The 26901-nt window shown below is 39.8% G+C and overlaps 1 protein-coding gene across 1 annotated transcript; it reads right to left on the reverse strand.

Annotated features, from left to right (window-relative positions):
- Positions 1-233: 233 nt before the first annotated feature.
- On the reverse strand, positions 234-26608 carry LOC105356773 (interleukin-1 receptor type 1-like). Its single transcript, XM_020713330.2, has 12 exons — positions 26508-26608; positions 22028-22105; positions 20917-21169; positions 19939-20131; positions 19149-19320; positions 18128-18190; positions 17720-17849; positions 17497-17648; positions 4892-5035; positions 3153-3320; positions 2706-2959; positions 234-1527 (listed from the first exon to the last, which is right to left on the reverse strand). The coding sequence occupies exons 2-12, from the start codon at positions 22101-22103 to the stop codon at positions 1171-1173; spliced, it is 1962 nt and encodes a 653-aa protein (XP_020568989.1). The 5' UTR covers positions 22104-22105; positions 26508-26608; the 3' UTR covers positions 234-1170.
- Positions 26609-26901: the final 293 nt, after the last annotated feature.

Here is a 26901-nt window from a genome sequence, read left to right on the forward strand (position 1 = left end):
GGTTTTTCTAGGAGCTGGTCAGACAAAAACATAATTCTATGATTGTTTTAGATTTGAATCTGGTGCAGAGGTAGAGCGGTCGACGTCTAACTGGAAGATCGCAGGTTCATTTCCCGCCTTGCCCGCCCAGGTCTTTCAAGTGTCCTTGGTCAAGACTCATGTGGTTAAGCACAAAGTGGAGGCGGAGTGTATAAATACTCTCTTCAACATCTTCAAATGATGCTTAAATAATGTTTGCACTCCAGGTATCATCACTTTATTTCAATGAAGCTGGTTAATGTTCAAGAGGTTACACAGGTTTTGAAGAGGAATGAAAACAATAACCACTAAAAGGTAAATGAGGTCAACTGCACAGCTCTGACAAAAAGTGAAACCTGGCTCTGCAAAAAGAACAAACCATGGATGCAGGTCCAGAGGATGCATGCACACACGAAGGCACACAATTCAACACAGAAAACGTTATTTAGTGATCAAACATAAAACAATTTGTGAAAAAATATACTAAAAAGTATTGTATTGTCAAAAGTCCAGAAATGTTCTGACCTCAGTACAAAATAGATTGAACCTAATAGCACTGCCTGATGGAAGCTGAGCCTTCACACTTGAAATTTGTTTAAATAAGTAAATAAGTTGATGTTTTCACAGATTTGGATTTTTGATATAATATTTTCATTTGTTTTCGCTTAAATTATAGCAGCAGTAAATTTAAAGAAACAAACTCCTAATTCAGAACATATACATACTAAATTTAATATGAAAATGGATTTGATGTGGCATTTTTTACCACTACAATTTAAAAAGAAGGCAAGAAACATTTTGAATCCTTTTGCAGAGAGAGAGAGAGAGAGAGAGAGAGAGATCGATCTCAGTGCTTATTGAGGTTGCTCCTTTAAAGATGAATTATCAACGACTCCAATCAAATTATTTTGTCATATTGAGAATCAGGGCTGCGAAAAACCCCCAGAAGAAGAATGCAATAAATTAGCTATAAATCAAAAGAATAATCATAAATAAAAAAATTGACAAAATTCAAAAACCACACACACATTTCCAGTAAATTTGCCTTTGCAGAGCTTTGGAAGTATTATTTTTGCGGCACCTTTTAGATGCAGTTTGTCTGTTATCTGCAAATGTCTCACGTCAGCACGTTATTTTTTGTTTGCTCCTTGGTTAATTGGTTTTGGTGTTATAAACATTAAGAATCGTGGGGTTTGGGTGCCGGACGTCTCCATGACCTCCACCAACAGAGCAGTTTTCCCTGGATTCCCGCCTCCTGCCCTTGACTGGCATGTGATACCTCATTTCCTTCCAAAACCTGGAGGAGGGGCAGAGAGATGCTGACAAATGAGAGTCCTTGCTCCCTCGTTCTTCATCTTCCTCTGTCCTCAAACACGTCCTCCGTCTTGTGCTCTTCGTCACAGTCTTCCACAAACACACAGCTCCCTGCTTCTTCCTCAGGTGCTGCACTGACTTTGGGAGGAGAGCAAGCTGGTCGGAGGAGATCTCCTCTAATTCAACCAGAACCACCTGGAAAACAGATTTTTCTTTCAATTACAAGTTTTAAAAACATGTTATTTCCTCTTAAAAGAGAATACCAATCTTAATTTGAAGGGTTCAGTATTTTGAAGCCTTTTTAGATCATATTTGACAGGATTCAACATTTTGTGCATTACAGGTATTTTTTACAGTCTTTCTGTGTCTGACTATGATAAAAGTTGAGAGATTTTGATAGCATGTGCTACGTATAAACGAGTGAAGTTCACCTTTCAAATATCAAGCTGTTGATTGACATACAACAGCAACTAATTTAAAATGAGAACCAAATCTTGTGAAAATGTGTACAAAAATGGCAGACAGGAGCTTCTTAGAGTAGAAATGTTCAAATTTGGTCAATTTTAAATCATAATATATTTATTTTAGTGTGATTCATTTAGTTAAAATTCTGTCTGCTTCAGTATAAGTGAAAATAAGGAAAAATGTAACCAAAAATATATATATTTATATATATATTTTATATTAATAAGTTATAATTGGTTACATTTTTAGAAAATGGCTATGAAAAGGTAGGAAAAATGTAATAAAATGATACATATTAATTATATTTATATATTATAAGCAGAGAGAAATTTAACACAAAAGTGAATTACCCTGAAATACCAAACGCTTTTAGCTGCATGTCTTTACAAAATCATCAAAAGTTGGAAAAACTAACTTTAAATTTGGAATGCAACCAACAAAAGACGTCAGGGACACAGAAAGTAGAGTAGATCAGCTCTCAGTGGAATTTAAGGCTTTTTTACTGTATGATGATCCTGCTTCACCTTCCCATCTTTTTTTACTTTACATGCATGGGAGGCACTGACTCTTAGAACAACCAGCAGTTTCTTGAAAATTGTATTTGTTCTCATAGACAAACTCAAAAATATAGTTTAGAAAGCAAATATAGCTGAGTAAAAATGTGTTCATTATAAGTATTTGTGGAGTGTTTTTACATTAGCATTAAAACATCAACGTTCGGGAATCCACTGACAACGGAGCTTTTGGGTAAGAAGGAATTGCCAAAAAAAAGTTGTTTATTTTTCTTTTTTATGTTTTCACCTGTTTAAAATCCACATAAGGCTTTGAGTTGCTTTCAAAAGTCCTAACCGTCATATCTATTGCCTTTTAACAAACATTCCATGTGCTGTGAAACTCTGCAGCGTTACCTTCAGGGACCCTTCCAGCAGTGCTCTGTGCATCGCAGCCACACATTCAAAGTGCTGCGTGGTGTCTGTGCACACTTTATCACTTGTGTCCCCACAGGCCTGGCTTGAGGTCTTGTTCACTGTGTCTCTGCTTTTGCAGATGCGGTTGCTGCAGGTGCCGTTGGTTTCTTGTTTGCAGATGAAGGTGGAGGCGGAGTAGAGCAGGAGGAAGCAGCGACTGGCTTGGATGTTCTCCTCCACAGAGTCCACCATGGCTGAGGGAGCAAACACAGAAGAGACAGTTTACTTGCAAAAAGTTATTAATGAGCTTAAAGAATAAAAAATGCCACATATTCAACAAGTTTTAGTGAGCCCGTCTGGCTACTTTTAACGGTTGAAAAAAGCAGGCAGAGCTAAGGTTCTGTCAGTTGAAGCTCCTACAGGCAGATTATCCTGTTGGGTCCTTACACTGGCCAAGCAGCCCATCACGACCTTCAATGAAGACTTTGTAGCCCCAAGAATCCTCCAACACTTGAGGCAGTGTGTGTAGAGCGAACTTCTCAATTTCCTCACTGAACCCAGCAGCCTGTGGCTGTGGATACGCCACATAGGCATCATACAGCTTTCCATCCAAATCTGCAGAACACAAGAGTTTAGTAAGCATTGTGCAGGTAGTCATGCGTTCAGACAGAGACGAGACCTGAAACAGCAGTTTCATCCAAGAGGGAAAACAGGCTATCAGTGGTTTTATGTATTTTTCTTTTATAATTTTTTGATTTTGTTCAGGTTTCTTTAATGTTGGCTGAAAGTTTTCCTAAAACCCCGTGTAACGTTGTGCTTCCAAACCAAGCACCATACATAAAAGTTAATAAAAAAAATAAAAATAACAAAAAATAGTTGAAGACTCACTTCCACCTGATCTCTGATATATTTCCAGTGTTGCCAGTGGTATTTTTTTATTACAATTCTGCCATTTTTAGCCCGAGTCAAAAAGCCTGTGTTTTCTAGGACATCGTTTCTGCAGAGGGGCAGTAGTTCATAAGAACTTCACCTCTGAGTTGTGGATGCGTTGGGATCCCTGCCTCTGTCTGTGTGTGTGTATCTCTTGCGCCACTACCTTCTCAGCGGAAGTCACTTCCCTCATCAGGACAACAGTATAAAGCCCAGTTCCTCCACTCTGTGCCAGATTGTCCCCTTGCTGACTCCAGCTCAGCCATTTGGAAGATTTGGCGCCAGAAACAGTTGTTTTATTCTGCCTGCCTGTCTCTCTGCCCAGCTCCAAGCTCTCAAGAAACTGTCATCCACTAATCTGTTGTCTGTTATTTTTGATCCATCCAGCCTGCTCTTTAAAACAGCAAAGGACTGTTGGTGCGGAGCAAGCCTGCCCTCATTCCCCATCATATTCTTCTTCTTTTTTTAACACTCTCTCCCACTAGCCCCTCACACCCCCAACCTAACATTACCAGTGAAACAAAAGTGGCGGGCGATATTGGAGCCATCCAGCCGTACAGTTTTGATCCAGATGGAAAACAAAGATGCACACAGATTTCGTCGTCTGCAAGTGGATGCATCTACAACCGTTTTCCAACAGCATTTGTTCATCCTCTTCAGATTCACAGTGATTTGAATAAATACTCAGAAATGCAATTTACATTTTTTTATTTTCTTTATATGTGTCCTCCAGCATCAGAGGAATGCCACAAGAACATGTTAAAAACACCAAAAACATCATTTTTACTGGAGTAGGTCTTTAATCAAGTGTTATAAAATTCTCTTTAAGAATTCTTGTGCAACTATTTATTACTTTCTTGAAACTTTTACTCTTTAATATTCAAAATTTAAAATGTCCTTGTTTTCTATTTGTTGTCCTTGAGTTTCACATCTGGACTTTCTCTGGATTTTCTTTTGTTTTTTACTTTTTGTTTTAATTAAACTTCCTGATGATGTGACGCTACAAACTTTTGTCCAACAGTTGGTACAGTGAGGCTTGATGACATCTCACCAAACACCAAAGGTGACCACAACGGTGGTTTCCAATGTTTTTTCTTCTTCCGCTAGGTTGCAGTTGTGACACGCGGTCATTTTTGAGGAAGATCGAGAGATTCCTAAACACACAAGTGTTTGAGGTGGTATATACTAAAGATGTAGCGCTGAATTGTTGTGTGAACGTGTGGATTTATTTACAGCTTGCTGCTACAAAGGTTTACCTTTATCTGTGTAAAAGATGCTGAAAGTTTCTCTGAACCACAGGACAATGCTGATCTTAAAAGTGTAGTAGATCGTGACACATATGATGAACAAAAGTATCAGACTCCCAAAAACACATCCAACTGGAAAGATTACGTCTGGTTCTGTAGAGAAAAAAATGAAAAAAGAAAGTCAATTGTAAGTTTGTAAGAAATAATTCAGGTAGAATTTGAATAAAACTCTCAAAATGTGAATGAAGTAATACAGCAATGGTGGGGGGAAAAACCTTTTTGAAAACTGAAAACAAAGCAAAATCGTAGGTTTGCAGCCTTAAATTGATTACTCCTGAAAGCTAAAACCTCTAATTTCATTTTCAGAAATTTGTCGGTTTCTAATTTTTTTACTAAATTCTAAAAGTCAAAACAACCTGATGGCTTTTTTGTTGTTGTCTCTATTGCCTTTGATCATGTCTCGCTTGGATTTGTTAGACTTTTCTGGAGCAGATGCAACGACTGTGACACCTATGGTGAAGCATAGTGGCAGTGGAGTAATGATTAGGGCCTTTTCTGCAGCAGCATAACCTCTGCAACATGTCACAGCTGTCCCAAAGAATCAAAGAAAAAAAACCCGGAGCATACCATCTGGTATGGTACGATATTTATGTATTTATCAGTCATTATTTACAATATTTACAATAATGTTTCTGCAAAACTTTTAACAGCATCACTTACATGCAGCAATGCCTTAAATGGAAGTTCAATAATGTAGAAGGGAATGTAGGGCATTAAGGCAAAATTAAGGCATTTCAGCCCAGAGTTAAAGAGGTTCTGTCATGAGTTTGCAAACATTTGCTCTCTGTTTGTTCATGTTGTCTCTATTTTTAAGGTATCAACTTCAGTTGTGGTACGAGCACTAAACACAGTTACCTAAATTTAAGTTCTACTTTTATTTTTCAGGGTTTTTGGGGTAGGATTTTATACCAAAATGATTTGTGCTGTGATCAAATGCATTATAACAAGGTTGTTATTTTTTAACCAAAAAACAAAACTTGTTTTTTAATCCTTATGATATTATGTGAACCCACAAATCTGCTTGATTAACGAAACTTGTGCTCAGTTTGAGCTGAAGTCCTGCTGAAGCAGATATGCATTCATTTGCATTCAATATGTCTCAGGCTTGAGAAATAAATGTGGGATATACAGATGATGAACTCACCTGATACTTAGGCACACCTGTCCAACTGCTCATTAATGCAAATTTCAAATCAGCCAATCATGTGGCAGCAAATCAGTGCATTTAGGCATGGAGACATGATCAAGACGATCTGTTGCAGCTCAAACCGAGCATCAGAACGGGGAAGAATGGTGATTGATGTGACTTTGACATGGTTGTTGGTTCCACACAGGCTGGTCTGAGTATTTCAGAAACTGCTGATCTACTGGGATTTTCACCCACAACCATCTCTGGGGTTTACAGAGAATGGTCTGAAGAAGAGAAAATATCCAGTGAGCGGCAGTTCTGTGGGCAGAAATGTCTTGTTGATGCCACAGGTCAGAGGACAACGGTCAGATTGGTTTAGCTTAGTTGAACCTTCGGCAGTTCCAACCCGGTACTAGCAAGTGGTACCGAGTAAAGTGACTGAATGTCAATCTCAGTTCAGCCAAAAATATAAAGTTACATAAATAAATTTAATAGATTATTTATTAATTTGTTGACCTTGTAACAGAAAACAGTCTGAAACTTCACAAAACCACTACAAGTGAAGGGGGAACCAGTTTGGGGTATGGGCCATCCTCTAGACCAGTGGTCCCCAACCACCGGGCCGCAGTCCGGTAACGTGCCGCGGGACACTTTGCACCGGGCCGCGGGAAATTTTGGCACCCGGACGCACAGAAAGAAAAAATAATTTCGATTTTATTGTGTTTTTTTTTTTTTTTTTTTGAAAAATTTTTTTTTATTTTGAAAAGTGACCGGATTCTCTCTGTTACATCCGTCACACTTACCATAGCAACCAGAGTGTGTCGCGGTAAAAACTATGTTGCTCATGTGATGTTCTGTTGTTGGTGTGACGTTACGAGGACACCGCTAATAAATTTGCACATGATTACATAGTGGATTTACGTTCATTATTATTATTAGGGCCCGAGCACGGAGTGCAAGGACCCTATTGTATCTGTTAGGTTTATTATTATTAGGGCCCGAGCACGGAGTGCAAGGACCCTATTGTATCTGTTAGGTTTATTAGGGCCCGAGCACGGAGTGCAAGGACCCTATTGTATCTGTTAGGTTTATTAGGGCCCGAGCACGGAGTGCAAGGACCCTATTGTAATTCGAATGTTTATTATTATTAGGGCCCGAGCACGGAGTGCAAGGACCCTATTGTAATTCGAATGTTTATTATTATTATTATTATTATTATTATTCTACCGGAAGAGTCGCCTTTTTGAGGCCTTTAACATACCCCAAAACTCACCAAATTTGGCACACACATCAGGAGTCGCGAAAAATTTTGTATTTTATAGGAGATTGGCATGGGCGCAGAAAAACGGCTCGATAGCGCCACCTACAGTGACTTTTGTCCCGACGCCCCGCATACGCTTTAACGTACAAGCTTGATTTTTACAGGGCATGTTCTTCAGATGGAGACCTACAAAAAAGTCTGAAAGGACCCACCCGTCACTCGCACAGGAAGTCTGATATATTGAGGTCAATATGTCATTTTTGCTTCATTTTGGACATTTGCAGGCCTCGCTCTAGAACGAACTCCTCCTAGAGATTTTGGAGTAATGACTCCAAACTTTGGTTTTGTAAACTAAACACATGTCCGATGTTAAATTGCGAAGCTTTTAAGTTTTTACGGTTGTTTGTGACCGTGGCGGCGCGTCGAAAATGGAGGTCATTTTGAAAACACGCCATGAAAAGAAAAATGGCCATTACTCAGCCATGCAAAATCCAATCTGATCCAAAATTGATATGCATGATTGTAGTCCAACTCTGAACACATCAGAGGTGGAAAAATCCAGAACATGTGTAGCGCCACCTGCTGGCAACATGAAATGACATGTTTTACTTGGAGCATCACTGCTCCAAGTAGGATGAGCCGACACACCTCAAAATGATGTCCACCTGTTGAAAAGCCATTGAAGTTTGCTCTGATAAAAAGCCATAACTTTCAATGCGGGGGTGTGGTCGTGACAGAGCGGCGAAGTTGGGCGTCTCGCCATGCACACAAAAGTTGCTCTCACGTGCACATTCCTTGTCCAATCTCACTGAAATTCAATGGAGGTGATGAGGCTTCCATTCTGAACCAATGGATATGACAATCTTGGACGAGCTCCATAGCGCCACCTAGATATTGACAAATACATTTTATGTCACATTCTGACCTATGTTTTCTCTGTGTTTTGTCCGACAATCATAAAATTACAACAGGAGATACTCATAAGGGTCTTCTCTCATCGTCTAAAGTTTCATGGGTGTACACCTGACGGTGCCTGCGCAAGCCACCACCAAACAGGAAGTGGTTGATGGCGTTGCAGTCAGATAATTAAAAATTCATAAAAAATCAGCCGTTTGTATCACAAGGCTGAGATTTCAGAATGAGATGCCTCTTACATATCTCCAACTTAGATATACAGCACTTGTATGGGTGAACAAAAACGGCTCAATAGCGCCACCTACCATGTTTGTTTTTGAGAGCCCCGCCATGTTCTTTAACATACAAGCTTGATTTTTACAGGACATGTTCATCAGATGAAAACCTACAAAAAAGTCTCTTGGGACCAAGCTGTCAGTTGCACAGGAAGTCTGCTATATTGGTGTCAATATGTCATTTTTGGTGTATTTTGGTCATTCGCAGGCCTCGTTCTAGAACGAACTCCTCCTAGAGCTTTGTGAATAATTACTCTAAACTTTGGTTTTGTAAACTAAACACATGTCCGATGTTAAATTGCGAAGCTTTTAAGTTTTTACGGTTGTTTGTAACCGTGGCGGCGGGTCGAAAATGGATGTCATTTCGAAAACACGCCATGAAAAGAAAAATGGCCATTACTCAGCCATGCATAATCCAATCTGATCCAAAATTGATGTTCATAATTGTAGTCTGACTCTGAACACGTCTGCAGTGAAAGAATCCGGAAAAAGTGTAGCGCCACCTGCTGGCAAAAGGAAATGACATGTTTGACTTGGAGCATCACTGCTCCAAGTAGGATGAGCAAACACACCTCAAAATGACGTCCACCTGTTGAAAAACCATTGAAGTTTAATCTGACAAAAAACCATAACTTTCAATGCGGGGGTGTGGTCGTGACAGAGCGGCAAAGTTGGGCGTCTCGCCATGTACAAAAGTTGCTCTCACGTGCACATTCCTTGTCCGATCTCACTGAAATTCAATGGATATGATAAAGCTTCCATTCTGAACCCATGGATATGAAAACTTTGGACGAGCTCTATAGCGCCACCTAGTTATTGCATGGGGCACATTCTGCCCTGTATTTTCTCTGTGCTTTGTCCGATGTTCATAAAATTACAACAGGAGATACTCAGAAGGGTTTTCTCTCATCGTTTTAAGTTTCATGGGTGTACACCTGACGGTGCCTGCGCAAGCCACCGCCAAACATGAAGTCGTTGATGGCGTGTCAGTCAGATAATTAGAAATTCATAAAAAATCAGCCGTTTGTCTCTTTAGGCTGAGATTTCAGAATGAGAGGCCTCTTACATATCTCCAACTTATATATACAGCACTTGCATAAGTGCACAAAAACGGCTCAATAGCACCACCTACCATGTTTGTTTTAGCGAGCCCCGCCATGTTCTTTAACATACAAGCTTGATATTTACAGGATATGTTCATCAGATGAAAACCTACAAAAAAGTCCCTTGGGACCAAGCTGTCAGTTGCACAGGAAGTCTGCTATATTGGTGTCAATATGTCATTTTTGCTTCATTTTGGTCATTTGCAGGCCTCCTTCTAGAACGAACTCCTCCTAGAGATTTATGAATAAGACTCCAAACTTTGGTTTTGTAAACTAAACACATGTTCGATGTTAAATTGCGAAGCTTTTAAGTTTTTACGGTTGTTTGTGACCGTGGCGGCACGTCAGAATTGGAGGTCGTTTCGAAAACACGCCATGAAAAGAAAAATGGCCATTACTCAGCCATACATAATCTAATATGATCTAAAATTGATGTTCATGATTGCAGTCTGACTCTGAACACATCTTCAGTGAAAGAATCCAGGAAAAGTGTAGCGCCACCTGCTGTCAACAGGAAATTACATGTTTTACTTGGAGCATCACTGCTCCAAGTAGGATGAGCAAACACACCTCAAAATGACGTCCACCTGTTGAAAAACCATTGAAGTTTACTCTGATAAAAAACCATAACTTTCAAAGCGGGGGTGTGGTCGTGACAGAGCGGCGAAGTTGGGCGTCTTGCCATGTACAAAAGTTGCTCTCACGTGCACACTGAAATTCAATGGATATGATAAAGCTTCCATTCTGAACCCATGGATATGCCAACTTTGGACGAGCTCTATAGCGCCACCTAAATATTGCATGGGGCACATTCCTGTATTTTTTCTGTGCTTTGTCCGATGTTCATAAAATTATAACAGAAGATACTAACAAGGGTGTTCTCTCATCGTTTAAAGTTTCATGGGTGTACACCTGACGGTGCCTGCGCAAGCCACCGCCAAACAGGAAGTGGTTGATTGCGTTGCAGTTGGATAATTAAAAATTCATAAAAAATCAGCCGTTTGTATCACGAGGCTGAGATTTCAGAATGAGATGCCTCCTACATATCTCCAACTTAGTGTCCAGAGCCAATCACTTTTACACTTAAGGCCTACTGGTGAATGAAGCAGCAGTAATGCAGACATTTTGGAAAGTCTGGGTCAGCTTTACAGTGAGTGATGAAACCTGTTTGTCTATTGATCATAGCAGGAGTCCCGTCTGAAGTCACTGCTACCAGCTTTTCTAATGGTATCTTTTTCTGCACAAAAACTTCTTTACCGTGTTATACATTTCAACTCCTCCTATATTTGTTTGTAAGGGCAGTTCTGTCAAGAGTTCTTCTCTTGATGTAAAGAAAAACAAAAAAACAAACAAACACACAGCTGCGCTGCACTGTTGCTGTCTAGAGAATCTTCAAACTGGATGCAAAAACACATGCGCTTTGCAAGATCCCGGTCCACCTGATCGGCCAAGTTATCAAACATAGCTGACACTTGTATAGACATTGTAGTGGAAATTAGATCACTTCTATTTTTCACATCTTTAGGTACAGTGTTAGTGATTATCATCATTGCTTGATTGACAACTTTTTAATCTGAAAAGGCCTTCTGGATGAGAAAATGAGCAGGACTAAACAAAGCTTTGTTTGAATTTTTTTTTCACAATATATGAAAAAATATCAGTCCTTAAACGAAACAGATTACAGTCCCCCCCCACCCCCACCTTCCGCCGACAGGCTGCTGTCATGTTAAATGTAGCTTGCAGCTCCAGAATGCAGAAGGAAGAACGACACAAAACGGCTCGAGCAGGGCGTTGCTGATTCACTCATTCGTTCATGCTATATGCAAAAGTCTTTGTCCCTTAAGGCAACAGATTACAGTCCCCCCCCACCCCCCACAGGCTGCTTTCATATTAACATTAGCTTGGAGCTCCAGAATGGACAAGAAAGAACGACGAGAATGGCTCGAGCAGGGCTTTGCTCACGGGGCGGTCGCTCATGCCAGGCGGTCGCACGTGCTCGGGCCCGCTAAATGCTACTTGTAGCTTTAATTATTATTATTATTCTACCGGAAGAGTCGCCTTTTTGAGGCCTTTAACATACCCCAAAACTCACCAAATTTGGCACACACATCAGGAGTCGCGAAAAATTTCGTATTTTATAGGAGATTGGCATGGGCGCACAAAAACGGCTCGATAGCGCCACCTACAGTGACTTTTGTCCCGACGCCCCGCATACGCTTTAACGTACAAGCTTGATTTTTACAGGGCATGTTCTTCAGATGGAGACTTACAAAAAAGTCTGAAAGGACCCACCTGTCACTCGCACAGGAAGTCTGATATATTGAGGTCAATATGTCATTTTTGCTTCATTTTGGACATTTGCAGGCCTCGCTCTAGAACGAACTCCTCCTAGAGATTTGAGAGTAATGACTCCAAACTTTGGTTTTGTAAACTAGACACATGTCCGATGTTAAATTGCAAAGCTTTTAAGTTTTTATGGATGTTTGTGACCATGGCGGCGCGTCAAAATTGGAGGTCGTTTCGAAAACGCGCCATGAAAAGAAAAATGGCCATTACTCAGCCATGCATAATCCAATCTGATCCAAAATTGATGTGCATGATTGTAGTCTGACTCTGAACACATCTGCAGTGAAAAAATCTGGAAAAAGTGTAGTGCCACCTGCTGGCAAGAGGAAATGACATGTTTTACTTGGAGCATCACTACTCCGAGTAGGATGAGCCGACACACCTGAAAATGACGTCCACCTGTTGAAAAGCCATTGAAGTTTACTCTGACAAAAAACCATAACTTTCAATGCGGGGGTGTGGTCGTGACAGAGCGGCAAAGTTGGGCATCTCGCTATGCACACAAAAGTTGCTCTCACGTGCACATTCCTTGTCCAATCTCACTGAAATTCAATGGATATGATGAAGCTTCTATTCTGAACCCATGGATATGACAATCTTGGACGAGCTCTATAGCGCCACCTAGTTATTGCATGGGGCACATTCTGCCCTGTATTTTCTCTTTGCTTTGTCCGATGTGCATGAAATTAAAACTGGAGATACTCAGAAGGGTCTTCTCTCATCATGTAAAGTTTCATGGGTGTACACCTGACGGTGCCTGCGTAACAGGAAGTGGTCGATTATGTGCACCCAAATAATAGAAATTTATTATAAATCAGCCGTTTGTCTCAGGAAGCTGAGATTTCAGAATTAGATGCCTTTAATAACCTCCAGCTTTGATATGTAACACTATAGGGTCTACGAGAAACTTCATCACTTGATTTTTTTAATGAAATTTTGGACTGAACAAAGATTTTTAGCATAAATTCTGTTTAGGTTATCAGCACCAAGAATTCAACTTTCATAGGCATTTATGTGCTACTGCTTCCTAAAAAAATTCAGAATGATTGAAGTTACAGGTGAACTTTTAGACAACATTTCATCCAAAAAGGTCCGAAAACGTCTTTTTAGGCAAAACTGCAAACACCTATTTTTTTGCATAACTTATCTTTCAAATATCAGCACAAAAAAATTAAAAACGGTAGGGATCTGTGTTTGCTGCCTTCCATATTTTTTTCAGACTTAAAAGTGTAACAGATGATTTATAAAAAATCCTTTTTCATCCAAAAACCTGTGTTAAATCTGTCTAGACTCCAAACAAACATTTTTTTATGGTAACTTATGTTTCAACAATTGACACCAATTTTCACAGACCTATAGCTAAACATGTCCCATAGCTACCTGAATATTTTCATAGATATAAAATGAACTGGTCATTCTAACATCTGGCATTCTAACATCTAACATCTTACATGTCAAAGCCTCTCTCAGCCTCGCTCTGCTGAAGGAGTCGTGTTACAACCCCGCCCCCTCCTGCTGGGACCCCTGCTATGTAAATTAGCAAGCAGTGAACAGAGAGATGAGAAGTAAGAATGGCCATTACTCAGGCATGCATAATCCAAAGACAGCCAGTTAAACACTGAAAGACATATTTTTTCGGTATGTCTTTCATACATCTTTAGTATTAAAAACTCTCCAAGATGAATGTGCCTGACTCCACCTGCAGGTGGATCACAGACTTCCTGACGGACAGACAGCAGTATGTGAGGCTGGGGAAGCTCGTCTCAGATACTCGGACCACAAGCACCGGATCCCCCCAGGGCTGTGTCCTTTCACCCCTGTTACTCTCCCTGTACACAAACAGCTGCACAGCTGGTCACCTGTCTGTCAAACTCCTGAAGTTTGCTGACGACACCACACTCATCGGCCTCATCTCTGACGGAGATGAGTCGGCCTACAGGAGTTAAATAGCCAGGCTGGTGTCATAGTGCAGCGCTAACAACCTGGAGCTTAATGCTCTGAAGACAGTGGAGATGACAGTGGACTTCAGGAAGGCCCCAGCCCCCCTCCCCCCTGTCATCCTCTGTGACTCCCCGGTGACCTCTGTGGAGTCCTTCTGCTTCCTGGGAACCATCATCAGCCAGGACCTCAAGTGGGAGCAGAACATCAGCTCCATCACTAAGAAGGTCCAGCAGAGGATGTACTTCCTGAGGCAGCTGAAGAAGTTTCACCTCCCTGAAAAGATGCTGGTAGACTTTTACACCGCCATCATCGAATCCACCCTCACGTCCTCCATCACAGTCTGGTTCGCTGCGGCCACGGCCAGAGACAAGGCCAAGCTGCAACGCGTCATCCACTCAGCAGAGAAGGTGATCGGCTGCCACCTCCCGTTTCTCCAGGAGCTGCACATCTCCAGGACCTGGAGGCGGGCAGCCAGGATTGTAGCCAACCCCTCTCATCCAGGACATAATCTCTTTCGGCCCCTCCCTTCTGGCAAGAGGCTCCGGTCCATCAGGACCAGGACCTCGCGCCACAAGAACAGCTTCTTCCCCACTGCAGCCAGCCTGCTGAACAGAACCCCAACTCCCCCAGGTGATCCCCCCTCCACCCCCCGCCCACCAAAGGACTGTCGGTGCCACTTACAGGCCCCACCATCCCAGCCCATCTGTGCTCCCACTTTAATTCACCTTACTCTACTGTATATAGTGTGTTGTTGTTGTTAACTTAATTTTTAACTTATTCTTAATTGCACTATACACCAAGTCAAATTCCTCGTTTTGTAAAGTGCGCTCTACTGAACCTGGCAATAAAACTTTTTCTGATTCCTGATTCTGATTCTGATTCTAATTCTATTAATCATTGTTTTTTATTCATTCAAAATGCAATTAAATCAATATTTTATCTTTTTTCTTTTCCTTTTTCTTTTTTTTTATCTCTTATATCCTTTTTTATAATCAATGTTTGAACTTCTTTTCCTTTCTATTGTCATGGTTTCAGTTTGTTGTCTTTTTTTTCGCTTTAGTTCTTGTTCTGTCTTGTTTGGTTCTGTTTCCTGTTTTATTTTGAAAGGTTTCCTGTCTTGTCATGTTTCTTGAGTTTTACTTCCTTTGGTCCCCATCTGCCCTAATCGTGTTCACCTGTGTCTTGTCTGCCCTGTCTGTATCTCCTTGGCAGGAAAGAGGAGCTTTTCTCCGGTTAAACACTGCCGTGGAGGGTGTGCGTTTGCATTGTGGTGACTGTAGGGTCAGAGGTCACAGCACCAACAGCATGTGCTGTCAGCGGGGAGGATGAGTGGCCTGGGTCTGACTCATCTCCCGCCAACAGCAAGTGCTGTAAGCGGGGAGGATGAGTGGCTGTCTTGTCTCTGCCTTCCTCCTGTGCTGGTCCATTAACTTCTGCTCATGTTGATCACGTCTTCTTGTCTGGCGTCCATGTCCCTTGCCATGCCACAGTAAGTTTTTGTTTTTAGTTTTGTCATCCTGCTCTGCAGCGCTTTTTGTTAGTTAAATAAACCCACTTGCCCTGAACCCGTTTGCCTCCCGTCTCTGCGCCTGGGTCCTACCTGCTCTCGAGCCTCCCCCCCACACGACATCTATACATCCAATGAAATTAAACTACAAATCAACAAACACAACTGATAACAAATGTCTCTAAAAAATGATGTGTATATTTGCAGAACCTTAAAAACACCAAACAAATAACAAATGCTTCCCAATTAAAGCACAAAAAATGGAACACAAAATGTAAAACCCAAGTTAGAAATTGCAATTTGAAAAAGATACTTTTTTCAGCAGCTTTTCAAAATCAATCACCAATTCTACTCTTCTGTGGATGAAACAAAGAACTCCAGAACAATGAAGCCATTTCTCTAAGTCTCTCTCACCTTCAGTTTTAAACAAGGTCTGTGAAAATCCACCATACATTGGTCACATGAACTCAGAGACCTGCTAAAAGTGCACAATTGTAAAAGCTCTTTTATATAGGCAACTGTTTGTTTGCTTAGAGCTCTAAATATAAAAAAAAATGCTTTTCTATCACCTAGACACAGATGGAGAACCATATCAACTGGATTAATAACAGGGTGGCATGTTTAGACAACATGAAGCTGTCCATCACATTTTTGACCTAAACATGTAAACACATCCTTGGCTCTGCGGTTAGGAAATGGTATTTGGGAATCTCTTTATACCAGGAGCCAGCCTGGCCATTGGAACATCGCCACAGTGCCCATCCAGACTGGGACAGCAACGGGGTCCACTTCAGAGCCGTGAGCTGCTGTGTTTAACTCCAGCTGTCCCAGCAAGGTAGACAACTGCAGCAACATCCACTGACCAAGCTGACAAGCCCTGGCAGAAAAGATCCCCACAAGAAAAACACTGGCTCAGGCAGGCTGGTCAAAAAAAAATAGTTTTGCCATTGTCTTGCAGCTCGCAGATCAAGTGGTTTAGTTTTCCAGTAATGTCAGTCAAGAATGCAAGTTCAGATTCACAATGTTCATATTCACCATATTCAACAGACATCTCCTCCAATAGCACCTTAAAAATCCTGTGCTGTTTTGCTTTGCAGCTGAGGTTGTTTACGATTTTCAGAATAAGAGTCATTATATGTCCAGAGCCAATCACTTCTGCACATAAGGCCTGCTGGTGAATGACGCAGCAGTAATGCAGACATTTTGGAAAGTCTGGGTCAGCTTTACAGTGAGTGATGAAACCTGTTTGTCTATTGATCATAGCAGGAGTCCCATCTGCAGTCACTGCTACCAGCTTTTCTAATTGTACCTTTTTCTGCACAAAAACTCCTTCACCGTGTTATACATTTCAACTCCTCTTGTAGTTGTCTGTTAGGGCAGATGTGTCAGGAGTTCTTCTCTTGTGGAAACCAAAAGCTATGCTGTACTGTTGCCGTCCACAGACTCATCACACTGGACGTTAACCACCTGCACTTTGCAAGATCCCGGTCCAGCTAATTGGCCAAGTTATCAGACATAGCTGACACTCATCTAGACATTGTAGTGGAAATTGAATGAGTTCTATTGTTCTCATCCTTAGGGACAGTGATAGCAATAATCATCATTGCGTGAATTTTTTTCATGCTATATGCAAAAGTCTTTGTCCCTTAAGGCAACAGATTACAGCCCCCCCCCCCCCCCCCCCCCCCCCCCAGGCTGCTGTCGTATTAACAATAGCTTGGAGCTCCAGAATGGACAAGAAAAAACGACGAGAATGGCTCGAGCAGGGCGTTGCTCACGGGGCGGTCGCTCGTGCCATGCGGTCGCACGTGCTCGGGCCCGCTAAATGCTACTTGTAGCTTTAATTGTTATTATTATTACTAAAGAGAAAATTCCACCCCTGCTCCACGGTAAACGTGTCTTGCGTTGTACCGGTCCGCGGTGACAAAAAGGTTGGGGACCACTTCTCTAGACCCTAAATATTCATATTTGCAATGATCTGCCATTCTGAGCCCAAGTCATCCCCGGCGATAGTGTCAGAAAATGTGACTCCACAAACACAAGAAGCAAGTAAACAAGAACAAAATGTCCCACGTACCGGCTGGAATCAAAGTAAAATACGCCGGGGGTTGGACTCTGGAGCTCTGCACCAGACACGTGTAGTTGAGGTTGAAATCGTCTTCCCTCAGTTCCGAGAAAATCAGCAGCCTTTCAACCAACAACCCTGCAGGGGCATCACACCTCCTGGAACTACCCCTCAAACAGTTAGTTTATCAAAACAGGTAAACAGAAAAGTTAAAAGGCAGGAGGAATGCGCCGACCTTTTCTCTGACACATAGATCCGTTCTGAAGTTTTGTTGCTGGCTTTGAAGTCTCGGACATACCAAATAGGATCTACCGATTGTCCGGTTTTAGGCACAAACGCCAGGCACTTCTTGGTGAAACTGGACCCTGAATGAAAAAATGGCAAACTGTAAATAAATAGAAAATCCCTCAGACTCAACATCAAACAGCCAAAGCAGAGACCCTAAAAGTCGATATTTGAAAAATGTCATGAAGAAAACCAATGTTTCCATAAAAAAGTGCAATCTGAAATGAGAACTTTCATTTACTCCGAAGACAATCTCCAAAGTCTGGAGCTATTTTTTCAATATTATTTTATCAGAGAGGACAAAGAGACAAAAAGGTAGTCGGAATCAAAAAGTCATACAGTCAACGTGACTTCTCACCCTTCTGTGCTTTGATGGTTTCATTGGCTGGTTCAATTATATGAGGAACAGAATACTCCTCATCTGGTTTGGGTAAGACAACAATAAACACAACATTTAGATGAATAAAGATCCAATAAATATCAAATGTGCATTCAGTATTTGCACATTTAAAAGAAACGTTTTAAAACATTTACGTTACCTGCTTTGGTTTGAATGTTTGGACATTTTAAAGATCCTTGAATACATGTACTGCTGATGCAATTTTTCCTTTTTATGTTCAGTTTTTTTGCACACAGCACAAACAGCCCCCCCCCTACAGATTAGTCAAAATTTTCCTTCAAATAAGCAAAACAAAGTCTTACCAAAAGAGTTCTTATTTTAATAAAGAAATTCGAGTCACGAAAACATGCTGTACAATTATTTTGCTATTGAAAACTTTGAAAAACTTTCTTGATAAGATCATTTTTAAAGACATTGTTTTTAAACAAGAGTCTTAAGATTCAGTTTTTGCAGGGTAGCAGTGAAAGTACCACACTCAAACATTATTGTAACTTTTTGTGTCTCTATGTTGAAGATTTTAATCTTTTTGCAGCTCACCTGTCCTACCAGGACTAGCAAAGATTTGTTTTCAAACAAATCTAACAGGGGCTTATCTGTGTGAAACAAATCAGGTATTAAAATATTTTTTTTGACATGTTTTTGGGAACCCTAGAAGCTTTGCTTTTCCAATCTGTGCATTCTTTGCTGTTTTCAAAGGGCCTTTACTGTGCAAAAACATTTTTGTGTATTATAATGTTCATTACTCACATAAAGAAACCCAAAAGCTGCATTTTGATCCGTTCATGCATTTCTCAGTATTCCTCTAAAAACCAGAGATTGAGCCGTTTTACTTCCAGCTATGAAAATAACTCAGGAAAAGAACTAAAATGGATTAAAAAGGTGTTCTTTAGTGTGCCAAAGGTAATATATTATCATATTATCTTGAAAGACTAAAACCCACTGAAAGCATTTTTTACCTGTTTCATTAAAATGTACAAACCTTTGACTGTTGCATGAATGGTCTCCGACACGGATCCAACAACGCCACCCAGAGTGAACCTGAGGGTGCAGGTGTAAAGGCCACTGTGGTTGGAATCCACCTCATCAATGTTCAGTTTGGTCCTGCCCCTGTATTTGTACTTCTCTGTTTCATCAGATATGCGGTCACAGTCCTACAGTCGAAAAAGATCAACAATTTGTTTTATTTTCTTTAAATATTATTGTCCTCTATTACTTACATTGACATGATTTGGTTTATTCTAAATATGATTAGACGTATGGCTTCGTTTATACCCAAACATTTTTAAGGATGTTCACTTTTGAGTACAAGACAGTTATTAAGACAGATAATAGTCTAACAATGTGATTAATCAGTATTGCATGGATATTATTTCTGAATATGAATAATCTCAAATAAATTAACTAATTAAATTAAGAAATTAACTAGGGGAAAACAGATTTTTACCAGATCCAGTTGTCAAGTAAGAAAATAAGTTTTGCTTCATCACTGTGGTTGAAATGAACACTAATAAATACATTTGAATACCGTTTTTAACTTTCAGATGTTAGTTATCATGTTTGCAGGGCTAAAAAAATACACTATCGTTGTCTCTTTTGGTTGGATAAATCTTTTTATTATTTGTCAGATTTTAGCTACCAAAATATGTTTTTTTCTGGCTGAACGTTTATTGATTGACAGACCATGATGCCATTTTAAGGGCAAACAAAAAGGTGACTAAATGAGAGATAAAGTACACAAAAAAGTTGGATTTTTTTGGGGGTTTACTGACCTTGAACCATGTGATTGTAGAAGAAATGTTGTAGCCTTTCAGTTTTTTAATATAATCCATGAGGGGACAGTTCAGTGTGCCCGCCACTCCAGCATCAAGCTCCTGCTCAGCTTTCAGCGGCTTTCCACATTCTCCAGAAACACGCTTTTCCACCACCAGCTTAGCGGACTGCATGTAGCACCGAGAAGGAGTTCTGAGCATGAAAATAATTTTTAGTTTCCTGTATTTATTTTCATTTCCACAAAGCAACAAAAAACCAATGATCTTACATAAGTTATTTTACTAAGGAAGTGAAAGGGTGAAAGGGAAAAGCAAAACTTATTTTGCTGCCCCTTTTATACACGGAGAAGAACGCAAATAAAGGAGTAAAGTAATTATTAACAACAAAGGACTTTAACTAAACATATGCATATTTGTAATATAGTGTATAGGTCTGCTTGTGGTTCACTTAAAAACATTCTATTCAAAATAATAAGTGATTTGTAATTTGGTTTCTTTAATTGATTGTTTTAGACTGTTCCATATTCTGACCTCCTTAGTTTGTTTTTCTTCTGAGGTTTGGCAATGAGAAAATCTCACATCCTTCTAAACTATGAGTGCTTACATTTTCTCTTCATACTGTGTGGCAGACAATTCTGAAGTGCTTTGTACATGAAATTTAAAATATTTTCATCAACTACATCTTGAAATGTTAACATTTTTTAATGAACTGAATAATAGATTAGATGGATCTCTGTAAGTATATCATTCTTATGGCATCTTTGTGCAAAATAACATTTCAACTTAAGTATGTTTTACATGGTTCCCCAAATTTTAAATCAGTAATATAAGCATGGAACAATCAAGCAGTTTTACAATAACTACAGCAATTTTACTCAGAATAGCGGCACAAAGCTGGTCTTTGAAAATAAAATCCATTTTCCCCTGCCAACCTTGTCTGAGAGGCTGCAGGTTACGTGTTAGACTCGGCACTCTTACCTCAGGATGGTCACATATTCCCCGTCGTCCTCCAGTGTTACGTTAAGAAACCACAAGGTCTCCTTCAGAACTAAGACTTTGTAGGTCAGGTTGCTCATCTCTTCTCCTGTTTTCAAGTTGTACCATGTGATGTTGTACGGCACAGTTGTGTAGTCGAACACGTTCGGAGACACCAGGGTGCTGTTCAGCATGGCCACATCTCCAGGAACAGAGAAAACCCGCTCAAACTGCAGCTTGTAGTTGGTGCAGTTATCTGTAACGCACACAGGATGAATGAACGACGAACCGCTGAACCAAACCTGGAATGACTCATTATGGACCTCCGGTCACTTTAATCCGAAGTCTGTTTACGCTCAAACTGTCAGAAACTGAACACTCTCATATTCTGATCTCCAATCCGTAGTAGTTTTAAAAGCAGCTGAAGCCAGAAAGTCAAAACTAATAGCTTGTCTATGTCAATGTTAAAAGTAAAACTTTCATTTTACTGGTTTGTTAAGACATCTAAATAATTGAACATTTTAAAATAATGGCATGGAGGAGTAATTCTTTTTATTAAGTCTATGTTCTGCAGTTATTTTGATCAAGTTTTTATCTTAATCGTTTAGAAATGATTTAAACGTGGTTAGAAAGTTATATACTGGCCTAAAACGACCCATGCAGTTCTTAATTTGTGACAGTGGCTCAGGCAGTTGAGCGGGTCGTCCAATGATCAAAGGGTTGGCGGTTCGATTCCCGCTCCCACAAGACACTTCACCCTCCTTGCCTCCAGCGTGGCTCCACTGGTGTGTGAATGTGCATGTATGATCCCGGTGATGGTCAGAGGGGCCGTAGGCGCGAACTGGCAGCCACGCCTCTGTCAGTCTGCCCCAGGGCAGCTGTGGCTACAACCGTAGCTTACCATCACCAAGTATGAATGAGGAGTGAATGAATAATGGACACAATGTAAACGCTTTGGGTGTCTTGAAAAGCGCAGATAAATCCAATCCATTATTATTATTATTATTATTAATTTGTGCACAAGAGGACATTTATACTCCTTGATAAATACGCACTCTATGTAAACTCATCATAAATCTGATTGATAAAGATAAATAAATGTGGTTAAGCTCACTCTGTGGGATCTCTGCACGCGTCCATGTCGTCCACAGAAAAACTAGGAGTTTTGATATCGTCAAACTTAAGTTCATGGCTGAAAAACAAAAAACACAAATGCATGTTATATTGGCGATGAATACGTTTAAGTTGCAAGGAACAGTGTGAGTTGACAAACTTGTGGTTCTTGAAGATTTGACCTCAGGTTTTGCAGCTCATCAAAATTGAACAACAATACTCCATTTACTCCATAAAAAAACCATTTCATTTCACAAGAAGACTTTCTTTGTTATTTTACTTTCATGTTCACGTTTCACCATCAAACATTCACTTTTTATACCTATATAAAACAGGTTAAGTTAAATTTAAATAGTCAAAATGCATAACTAAAATACATAATTACGGTGGCCCTGAAGTGGAAATCACATCAACATGAGACTTGACGCAAACAATTTTTGAAAGACCATAACAACAAATAAAAAAGCAACAACAAAATTTACATATATATATATATATATACACATTTTTAGAAATATATTTTAGAAAACCAAGCCTAATAAGCAGGAAAAAAATAAATTTTAAAAAACAAAATCAAATGTTATAAAAACAAAACAAAATGAGAAACCCAAAAAGTAGGTATTTTGGGACATCAATAATTGGATGAAAATATAAATGATTTGTTCAATATCGCTCAATGTCAATCAAAGTCCAATCAACAACGTCCTATAGTTACTATGTGATTGTAAATCAGAGATCAAGTGCAACTGTTCCAGTAAGATCCTGCAGACATCTTTGGATGAGCAGGATCAACTTTCAATGGAAAGATGGTTGTAAATCCTCCACATGTGGACTGGTGAGAATCCTGCACTTGGATTTTTGTCGTGTTTCTTTGTTTTCTTTTGTCATGTTCTGTTTTCCTTGTCAGTCTCACCAGGTTCAGGTTGATCAACCGTCAGTTAATTACCCTTAGTGTATTGAAGTGCCTGGGACAGTGATTATGTTTGCCAATGTCAAGTCACAATAAAGAAAAAGTATTTAATGAAATTTAAACTGTTTTTGCTTCTTTCACCAATTGTTGCTTCTGTTTGCGAGACAGTGGTGGAGTTTGCATTATTAGTAGTGACGAGAACAATGTAACTTGTTGGACTGATGTGTAGCCTCCATCCCACGATATCACACTGATTTGTGAAATCCAGATTTAACCACATTTTGTTGGATGATTTTGGATGAATTTTGAGAGCACAGTCATGAAGAACTTTGATATAGTACAGCTGTGTATTTCTTTGGGTTCGACGTGTAACATTACAACTGTCTTTGCTTCAGCCCCCCCCCCAAATAAGCTCCAACAGCTCAACCCGCTCCATAACACCCATTTATCAGTAGCTTGCTGATTGCTCTTTCTGATCGGCATCCTCCCTCAGTTTGTTCCTCTTTCCCACCTCAGTACCGGGGGGAGCACTTTTGGAATTCCCTCGCCCCAGATATCAGGGAAATTCAAGATGAAAACACGTCTGTTTAGACTGGACTTCTCACTATAACTGTCATTAACTTTTGTTGTTTCATTGTGATTTTGATGCCTGTCATGCATTTGTGCGTACTGGATTTCTTGTTGAAAAGGGTTGAATCAGCACGATTTCAACAGGGTGTAACTGTATTAGAAAGACTTAATTATCAACAAATTTAGCATTCTTCCAGTGCAACAAGAATCCATTCAAATGAATAACAATAGATAAGTTACTCTTACTGTAAAGTTTAGAAAATTAGCAAAACTTTTCCCGCCAAAAGCGTTTTTGTGATTTCATGGAACCTCCAACTTTAAGTGAGCAGGAAAAGTCCTTCAACTGCCAAACATGGACAAAGTAAAATACAATGGGTTTTTAACCCTTGTGCCATCCTAGGCACTTTAACATTGGGAGTTGGGTCATCTAGACCCACTAGACAGTCCTCTGAACCTTTTTTCTTCAATGATTTGTGATCTTCACTGGTGTCCATGGATTACATGAAATCTTTCCACCTTTATCCACCTTTGTCATGGTAGGGAGAACACGTCAATGGAAGGGTGGGGTCATCTAAGATAGCGCAATGGTTAAGGCAAGTTTTGAGATAAGAGTTCTAGAAATGTGTGTATCAAATATGATACAAATGATTATGGGGTTAAGAACTTGCAGAAATGAGGACTTGATTGTATGCAATGATTTTTACGCACATTCTGAACAAACCCCACATCCTGTAAAGTCTATGTTTCCTATTTTTCTATTACAGCAACAGGAGTACATCTCTCCTTTCTATTACTGCCTCTTTGACAAGTCAGAGCTCCTCAGATCCTGTTGTATTGCTGTTTGATGGCATTCCCATTTAGAGCATCTTGACTACCAAATCTGGTTCATTCTTTTTCAACATTTCTTTTTGAACAGGTCCGTTTTTGATGGGGGAGGGGGTAAGTCAAGGATGGAAAATTTCGCAAGACAACAGTGGCAACCTAATGTGTGAAAACGGATGCAGAGACTTGAATGTGCAGCAAAAACAAAACGCATAAACCACAAACATGAATTGTACAGAAACTCAAAATGTGCTTCTGAGAACAAAGTGTTTGAAGGGCTGCAGCAAAGTGAAAGTTTCCCGTTTTTATGCCTCATGAAACTTTCCATTAAAGTTTTCGTTTTCATTCAGTTAAGACTCTAACTAAAAACTGTTAACCCTTATTTGAGTTAATACAAGATTGAACATAAACATAAACAGGAAGTGCAACAACACAACATGAATGTTTTAAAATGTGAGGTTATTTTGGAGTTTAGGTTTAACCAAAAACTTTCATTTTCTTTGTTTTCTGAGTTAATATATTCTTTTTTTCATGATTGGATCTGTTTGCGCTATTGGGTCTTTCTCTGTGGTCATGTTAGAATTTGATGGCACACAAGAAACTTACAAATTTCTCTTCTATTTTGTCCCCAATTCTGGAAGTTTTCCACACTTGCAATGATTATCCAACCAGCTGTGTGACAATGCAAGTGGCTTTTTTAGATTTCTGAGACTGTTTTCAAACTCCAATGTGTTTGTTTATTAAATGGTCTGGTTTTCTTTTTTAAGACAAGTTTTCAATGAGACATTGATAAGTAACATAATTTTTGGCTAACTCTGAATTTGTTGTGAATTCATCCACTTTTTGGTCGTATTTTGTAAAGTCTGAACAGGAAATGTCCTCCTCTGGCTTTATGCAACGTTGGTAGTTTTCCGAAAGCTGTAATCAGTGCTACAGTAGTGATGAGGTTGTTGGTTAGAGTGTAACACATTTGTAACCAGAAACTTCATCAAGACCACATGAGACATTGAGGACCTTCTCATCCCTTTGGCTGAGAAGGCCAAACTAGTAAAACTAAAAGTGAATAGTTTTTAATGATTAAGTTAAAAAATATATATACTTTTTGATTTATTGATTTCAAGCATTGTACTCAAAGCAATAAAAAATGTAAACATATCTATCAAACTCATCACAGAAATGATGAAATGCATTGATTAAAAAGACAGAAAATAAAACAAAACAAAAACGTCACTTAAATTACATTTGCTTAGTTAAATACAGTGATCATTAACCAAAATATAAAAAGTAAAGTAAACCATTAGGCTAGTACTAATGAGGATTTTCTAAACCTTGTCATTATTACTTGTATCATATCTATACAATAGTAAATCTATTGATGCTGCAAACTCCAAAATACTTGGCATTTTTAAAGCAACTCTTTTAAATATTGGTCCTTCTGGAATAGAAGTCGCAGCAGCCAAAAAAATTCATAAGAAAGAAGAAATAAATCACATAAGTCACTCTGGAGTTTAAGTTGGACTTTTGGGAGAAATTTATTGAACAAAATACAAAGAAAATGTAATCTTAAAAGCCCAGTCATGAAAATGGAAAAGATAACAACAATAGACTGATTATATGCCACTTTACTACCATAACACCACGCTTCCATCCTTTTTTTCTAAATCCGGTTTATCCCTTTCAGGGTCACTGGTTGCCGGAGCCTGTCCCGGCTACTGTTGTGGCGAAGTCGGGCTACACCTTGGACAGGTCGCCAGTCTGTCCCAGGGCACACAGTCATTCCAAACGCTCACCAGGATCCGCTTGGGTGCATTCAGATGAAAATTTGTTTCAGATTTATCGTGGGAAACTTGTCTGAATACACCCTAAGTAGCACAAGAGCTCAAACCCAAACAATACATTCAAGGCAGTCCTTCAAGTACTTTTTGGTTCAAATTCTGTTATTATTTAAACTGCTTAAATGTGCAGATTGCTTCTAAAACACGCCCTGTGTGTTGATCGGAGCATGCCCTCTTTGTGGTTACAACTCCAGCAGACATTTGTAGAGCAATCACGTTCCATCTGAACAGTGTGCTCTTGAGGACTTCAAGATACCTTCATATCTCTGGTTATGAGGCCACGCAGCACTGCAGCTGCACTTTGTTATCTGACAATCACAACGAAGCAGAGTAAGCTCACTCACCTTTACGAAGGAAATGCTGAGGCAGCTACAGACGGAAGGATGAGAGGGGTTTTCTCTGCACCACAGAGCTCTGAGAGGAAAGCCACCACTGACTCTAGAGGACTGCAGATCAGCCATTTATACCCCGACCCACATACAGGTAGAAATGAGCCTGTGATTGTTGTGCTGCTGCCAACAGCACAAGTGGGTACCACCACTTGCATATGCCGATCAGACACTTTGACAAGCAGACCACAATCACATTTTTAGAAAAAAACACAACCTTTTGTACAATAAAAGTAAACAGATTAGGCATTTTATGTCATTAGTAACTTGCAATGTGTGTGTTAGATAAAAGTATACTATTTTAATGAAACTCTCCACCCTCCAGAGGTGGTGCTTCGCCCAAGGTCTA

The sequence above is a fragment of the Oryzias latipes genome, chromosome 21 (genome assembly GCF_002234675.1).
Source record: "Oryzias latipes chromosome 21, ASM223467v1".
Taxonomy (NCBI): domain Eukaryota; kingdom Metazoa; phylum Chordata; class Actinopteri; order Beloniformes; family Adrianichthyidae; genus Oryzias; species Oryzias latipes.

Bases quoted from the DNA above. Each gene is read 5' to 3' on its own strand.
- LOC105356773 (XM_020713330.2), bottom strand. From the start codon at position 22,103: ATGAACTTAAGTTTGACGATATCAAAACTCCTAGTTTTTCTGTGGACG. The intron at 21,170-22,027 runs GTGAGCTTAACC...TGTGCGTTACAG, and splicing joins GCGTGCAGAGATCCCACAGA to ATAACTGCACCAACTACAAG. The intron at 17,850-18,127 runs GTGAGAAGTCAC...TTTTTCATTCAG, and splicing joins AACCATCAAAGCACAGAAGG to GGTCCAGTTTCACCAAGAAG.